Consider the following 7,184-nt stretch of genomic DNA (forward strand, 5'->3'; position numbering starts at 1 on the left):
AATAGAGAGTACCTATGGCTTTCCTTACCATGCAGGAAAAAAAATATACCTACATTAATAATATTTAATGATTTGGGATTGATTAACTCGAAAACACCATTTAAAATTCCGCAAAGTTTCCCATTTATTGAAGTGAAGTAATCTCCGAAACGACTGAGCCAAATGCATCCAAAAATTCCTATTATAAAACAGATCACTAAAATCCCCAAAGATTTCAAACATTTTCGGGTACAAAACGAACGCAAAAAATGCTGTACCATCTTTCATAGAACCCACCCACCGACTGCCTAGTCTTACAAATACATACCATCAGAAAAAAAGGGTCGATCACATAGCTAGCCACCTGTGCACACTTTCTAGGGTTCCGCACCCAAAGGGTAAAACGGGACCCTATTGTTTTCGCTCCTCTGTCCGTCCGTCCGTCTGTCACCAGGCTGTCATGAACCGTAAAAGTTAGAGAGTTGAAATTTTCACAGATGATGTAGGTATTTCTATTGCCGCTATAACAACAACTATGAAAACTAGAATAACATAAATATTTCGGGGGGCTCCTACACAACAAACGTGATTTTTTTGCTCATTTTTGCTCGATATCCATAAATATATACCTATAGATAATTAGTTTGGTACGGAACCCTACGTGCGCGAGTCCAACTCGCACTTGGCCGGTTTTTTGTGCACCATATCCCCCTCCCTACCCCCTCGCCTCGCGACATCCGTGAGTATTTTAGGGCGGCGGTGCGATGAACCCAAAGGTCGGTCGCTACCTGCAATGCGCGAGCGCACACATACACACCCTCTACGCACACGTGTAAAGCTTGCGTGCTATTTCGACGGCAGATTTCTGTGGTGCTAACATCCGCCTATCCTTGTCCAAATATGTTGGTGACTTGCAGACATAAGATGAGTAAATAACGTTGATATTTCTGGTTGAAACTCGGGAGATGATGATGATGATTTCTGGTGGCAACTTCCCTTTGTTATAAAAGCCATTTTTGGCAATATTACGTAGTCTTAACAAGGGGTATCAAGTTGCTAGTAACTGGGTTGAGGAGTTCAGATAGGGCAGTCGCTCCATGTGGTACATTGATACTCAGCTGCAGCCGGTTAGACTGGAAGCCGACCCCAATATTGCTTAGGAAAAGGCTAGGATGAAGAAACTTTGGATAGTTTGAAAATGTTTTGGCTTAAATATTATTATGTTTTTTTCCGTCAGATATAGTATAACACTCTCTTTTGCCAGCGTAAAGACTGCCAAAGATGTTCAAATGACAGCCGGGACCCACCAATTTAAGATGGTAAATGTGATTCTAATCTAAACATTCCTAAAATCTATGGTTTACCTAGGGCGGGGTTTTGCTATGCGGTGTGTTAAAAATATCTACTAGATAAGGAACTTTACATAGGTGCCGCTATCTATGAAACTATGTTTTTGGCAAATACCGACAGCTTAAAATACATACTATTATTTTGTCGTGGTTCTGTCTACTTTTGTTATAATAGCGACCTTAATTTCGGTATATGGAGCCTTTAGATTATTATTGAAACATGGTGTTTTTCGTATGCGTAAGGCAAAATCTACCCAGATTTGATATCTATCCAGGTATTAGAATCATTATACAATGATTTGTCAAATATGGTAATTTTACTCCCAAAGCTAAAAGATGGGCTGGGCTAGGGCTGCCATCCGTCCGGGTTTCCCCGGATTTGTCCTCGTTTGGAGGCCGTCCGGGGGCCGTCCGGGCGGGGTTTCAAGAAGTGTCCGGGGAAAACCCGGACACTTTTCATGTAAGGAAGCACCTCATTGAATTTAAATATGCTAATAGTAAATGGATTACAAATAAGGTATTATTTTGTTTAAAAAAAATCGTACTCGTTCGGGGAAAAAATGCGATTTACGCCAAATGTCCGGTTTTTTTTTAATTTTTGTCCGGGTTTGGCGAAATTCGAGATGGCAGCCCTAGGCTGGGCTAAAAGATGGGATGTGACAACTAGGTATGTGTGTCTGTCTGTTGCATTATCTATGAAATGTGTGACCTGATATGGATACATTTTTTTTTAAGTTGAAAGCTGGTTTACCAACAGGCTTACATACGTTTCATCAAAATCGGCGCAACCACCATAAAGTTATGATTAAAACAATAAAAATCGCGGGTGAAACCGCATGAAACATCTAGTACTATTAAATTAACATTTGTGTAATTAACTTTAGTGTAGGTTTTTTATCTATTATAATGATATCAGCGTCTATTCGTGGTCACCACAAGCTTCCGTGGTGACCCTCACTCACCTACAACTAGCCTAAAATCATACATTAATTATATTACTAGCTATATCCCGCGGTTGCACCCGTCTTCTGTGGGAACTACTGCCCGTACCGGGATAAAATATAGCCTATGTTATTCGGGACGAGTGTAGCTTTCCAACAGTGAAAGAATTTTTCAAATCTGTTCTGTAGTTTTGGAGCTTTTTGGAGGTGGAAACGAACAAACATATTTTTGGTTTTTATAATATTAGTCGGAATTATTTACATACTTGTTTAGAGGGCATAGCTGTATAGTAAGAGGTTGCTGCCTCTATGTGTTAAAAATTAATGCAAAAAACCAGTCACGTTTTGTGGCAATAACATCTGAATCCTGAATCCTCATCATCATTTTTCAAATTAGTCCAGTAGTTCCTGATATTACTGTTTTCGAAAAAAGTCTTCAGCTTTACAATAAGTTATAATATATTTTAAGCTTACATTTCTATACATATACTTAAAACTCATCTGCTAAGCCTTTCATCAACTAGGTATGTTGAGGTCAGCTTCTAAAAATCTGTCTATCTGGCTCCAAGCAACTGTCTATCTGACCTCTTCAACCCAGGTACCCAGGAAACAGGATAATCCTTTGTAAGATTGCTTATCAGACTTTCTCCGCCGTACCACAAAAACTTTTAAACATCAGTTTAACACTTGTGTAAAAAAATGACAGATTATGACCTTGAAATAAGGTCCATTTTGCAGCCAAACTTTTTTTAGACAAGTGTCCGACACATGTTTAAGTTTTTGTAGTAAGATCATCTGTCTCCGGACTTCCCGCTAGAATTAACAAATTTTGTGAAATATTGAGTCATAATTTCTTTACCTTGCTAAGAACCACCATGAATAAGCATGTGGGTTCAACATATTGCAAGAATAAATTAATTAACTATGACTCATAACAACTGATTTTGTGAAAATATACTATTGTTTATTTCTTGTGTTGGTGTTGATAGCCAAAATGTGAATACTCCATTTGGTTAGAAATTCAATAAAAGGTCAACAATCTTGCCTTGTATTTTCCCAACTATGTTGGAGTTGGCTTGCAGTCTAACCGGATGCAGCTGAGTACCAGTGTGCCACAAGAAGTGACTGCCCTATCTGATCTCGTCAACCCAGTTACCCAGCCAAACCAATACTTGAAGGTAGATTTTTGTAAGACTTATGGGTATAGATGTTCAAATGACAATCGGGACCTACAGTTTGTAGTACCATCCAAACAACAGAAGAACTCATTATGACAAGATGGTCACCCATCCAATGCCCTGCAGCAAGCATTGCTTAACCTAATACTCAAGTGTGCCGAACAGATTTGACTTAGCCACAAGCTGGCTTCCTGTGGGAACTTATTCCTGTACCTGAATTAAATAATGGCATCCAGGGCGGCTGTTCTCATTTAAGGAGATCAGCCAGCTGCGCAGGACATATTATAGTGCACGAGCATTTGCGTGGACACAGGTGCACTCCCTATTCCTTCACTCTCATGACCCGATGAGATGGCTATCCGACACAACCGGAAAGAGATCAACTGAATGAAATATAGCCTATGTTACTCAGGGAGAGTGTAGCTTTCTCGTAGGTCCTCATAGGTCCAGTTGAAAACCAGCGTCAGACACTAGCTGTCTGGCATAATGCTGAACTGGACCTATTTGGCGCAACCTTTTGTTACTTTTATATTGTTTATTCCTATGTGTATGTATGGCTTGTGTTAATAAATAGTTTTTCTTTCTTCTTCTTCTTTCTTTCCAATAGAGAAAGAATTTCCTCTTTATTATATTAATATTGTATAGATGATTGTTCGTGAACTTATGTTTTATGATAAAAGTGATATCAGTGTACCCACATTGAATAGATATTAAAATGAAACCAGTTTTGATAATTAAAATACAGTTTCTTTGTTTTTATAAATAATAATGATTTGTTTAGACGATGTGATCATCAATTTTGTTTTAATGCTATGTATATTTCCCTATTATAGATTAATATTGATTATTATGAATATATGATCCCATAAATACTTTGGAAAAAAATGCTATGTTTATTTTTAAGTGTTTCATCAAATGATTACTTAAAAAACTGATAGTGGAAATTGAGACTTAATATCTTTTTTTGTGTTTTTTGGGTCATTAGGAACTTACTGCCAGTATATACCAGTGAAATAAATAAAGAATTACAATCAAACAGCTTACAAAATTATCAGTAACTTAGGAAGGTGAAAATGACAATCAAGTCTCCAAGATTATTGAAAAACATAAATATTAAATGCCTTTAAAACATCTGTATAGATTCTCAAACATTTCCAACACATTTTCTCAAGAACACATCGCGTCAATTTCAAGTACGAAGCAGGAAATACTGACTGTCAATATAATATTGTAAGCACTACGTTTCTACCCGAGAACACTCATTTATTATGGAAATAACAGGCCTCTCTGATCTCTTAACCAACAGTTACGTAAACTGCAATGAAATGACGTAAACGGACTACATTTTGGTCGTTTGCTGCACATAACCACCACGAGGGTGACCTGTGTAGGATCAGAACATGCTCAACGCATCGTAGGATGCATTCGTCACGTACCAAACCCAGCCGAGCACGTAAGGCGCCGTGCGACGTGACAAATGAATAATGCTCATCACGCATACGTGTGTACTAAGTTTAGGTACCTATAGTTTTGTTCGTAGTCCCAGTAGTCCTTGTAGCGCGGGTGCCAACGCGGGCCCCCGCGCGAGTAGGGCCTCCTTGAGCCTCCTTGGCTCATGTCCTCTGCGCCATACCACTTCGTCGTATCGATCCGCGCCGACACGGCGGAGCCGCGAGCTCCGCTTCGCGTCACTATCACCAAACAACACAACACTGGCACACTGCACTGCGACACTTTTACAAGCACGGGGATTATTTAATTTATTATTTTTGGGACTCCCACGGAGCCCTACGCTCTTGTTTTGGAACCTACTGCAACGACGCGAAGCTCGCGCGGACTGAGCTCACGCAAGCGCACGAAGTCTTTATGTGAGCAGCGCCGCCTAGTGGACGCACCACGCACTAGATTCAAAAACGACCGCCAAGTTTAGCATTTTGTTAAAAATATTTTTTTTGTTACTAATAAGTCCAACGAAACTGAACGACACGGTTATCAATTAATATTTGACGACAAACAATATGTTGCAGGTAATAAAAACAGTGTAAAGTTCACTAAGGATTAACAGTTCACTCAGTATTGATTTTATATTAGCGGCACATATGCATCGCACTTGAGTTCTTTGCAGGCTAATAATAAAATGTCCTGGATGTCCGAGAACAACGGGCGTGTTATCGCGCACTTAAAATGGTTCGTCACCGTTCACATAATTAATGTGAATCAGGCTGGGTGATCTCGACTCGGTCGTCACGCACTGGCGCATACCACAATCTCGCAAAACGTACACTATTAACACAAAACAGTTTTCCTCGAAAGAAATAGAACTCAGGAACGGCAAAAACCCGACAGTTTCAAGAAAAAATCCGAGATAATATAACGCTATGCGCCCAGTCCGGACGACCGATACGTAAGCCTCATTAAAAAAAGTTTACACAACTCGTGTCCCGACATTTATAGCGCTGTTTTCAGCGAAACCACTCTCTTACTAATTAGACGAGCGTATTGCTAAAGCGGTAAAGCGCTGTAAATACAAAAGACCCCGCCCATTGTTATTATAATGCAGCCAACATGACGCACATAGTGCAGTGTGAAGTTGTTCGCGAGTGGAGCACGTGTTGTCGTCTCTCTCGAACCAATGGGAGCGAGCGAGCCGGTCGTCGGGCGTATGGTTGGGCGCGGTGCGTGTCTCGATGGCGCCTACATCCCATGCAGTGCGATGCTATTTTTGATGACACAACGTCGAGACCGACTTTCACTTAATTTCGTTTTATTTTGCAACAGAAGCGGAGTCGTTGCGGGTTAAATCTGGTATAACGGGCACCGCTGAACTTACGGTATTTTTAATACGTTTTGTCACCAACAGTGGTTGAGCTTGGTTTAAAAGGCGGACTATAGATTTCCCTGGAGTATCACAACTCCTATTTATGCTTGACCGCATTTGCTCTCTGTCATATGGGTGATAAATAATGCAATTATCACTAATTTAAGCTTGGCTACGAAGCATATCCAACTTTCTGGGGGGTATATCCACCATTTGGGTAGTAAATAGGTAACTTAAGATAAACTATCTGGATATGATTTTTATTTTAGAACACAGTTTGAAAATAAAATTGAGCTATAACTCTGAGAACACAAAAATAACAGTAACATAATCCATTGAAATAGTATTTTAAGCAGTAGTTTGTTTAATATTTTTTTGTAAAAAGTTATATCAGATCTCTATCAGATACATAGTTTCAACCCAGGTACATAGTCAAGCTAGGTATATAATACTCTATACATAAAAATGAATCTCTATATCCCTTGGTCACGGGTAAACGACTGGACCAATTAAGCTGAAAATGAGAGAGAAGGTGCCTTAGACCCGGGAGAATTCAATAACAGCCGGGGCCTACAGTTTAACATGCCATCTGAAACACAGTCATTGGTGTCTAAGATGTACTTAGAAAAGTTGCATTGGTATAGTAAATATGTAGGTACCACACGCCCGCAGTGTGAAATAGTTATATCTAATTACGTGTGGCGAGCTAATTGCCTGTTAATTTATTAAGATAACAGGCACGAAGCGACAAGAATTATTTATAACGTGCGACATTATACTATCTTATATTTATACTAGTCACGACATTTATATTTTTTTCATGTACTTATTTACACCTGTTTTTTATGGGAAATCATCAAATGACAGCTTCCGCTGTGGGTGCAGCGTGAGGGAGTGTCAGACTCTTACTGACTAAACC

At 39.5% G+C, this 7,184-nt stretch overlaps 1 protein-coding gene across 4 annotated transcripts in view; it reads right to left on the reverse strand.

Moving 5' to 3' along the window:
* The window catches only part of LOC110382425 (E3 ubiquitin-protein ligase arkadia-A), a 54,223-nt gene extending 48,321 nt beyond the window's left edge, over positions 1–5,902 (reverse strand). For 2 of the 4 annotated variants that reach the window (XM_064042917.1, XM_064042918.1), the window contains exon 1: positions 4,970–5,902. In XM_064042917.1, coding sequence (XP_063898987.1) covers positions 4,970–5,064 — 95 coding nt within the window. In that variant the 5' untranslated portion in view covers positions 5,065–5,902. The remainder of the gene's footprint in view (positions 1–4,969) is intronic. The other 2 variants (XM_064042920.1, XM_064042919.1) reach the window with 1 other exon arrangement.
* Between the last annotated feature and the right edge of the window lie 1,282 nt (positions 5,903–7,184).

This window comes from Helicoverpa armigera, chromosome 30, assembly GCF_030705265.1.
Source record: "Helicoverpa armigera isolate CAAS_96S chromosome 30, ASM3070526v1, whole genome shotgun sequence".
Classification (NCBI taxonomy): Eukaryota; Metazoa; Arthropoda; class Insecta; order Lepidoptera; family Noctuidae; genus Helicoverpa; species Helicoverpa armigera.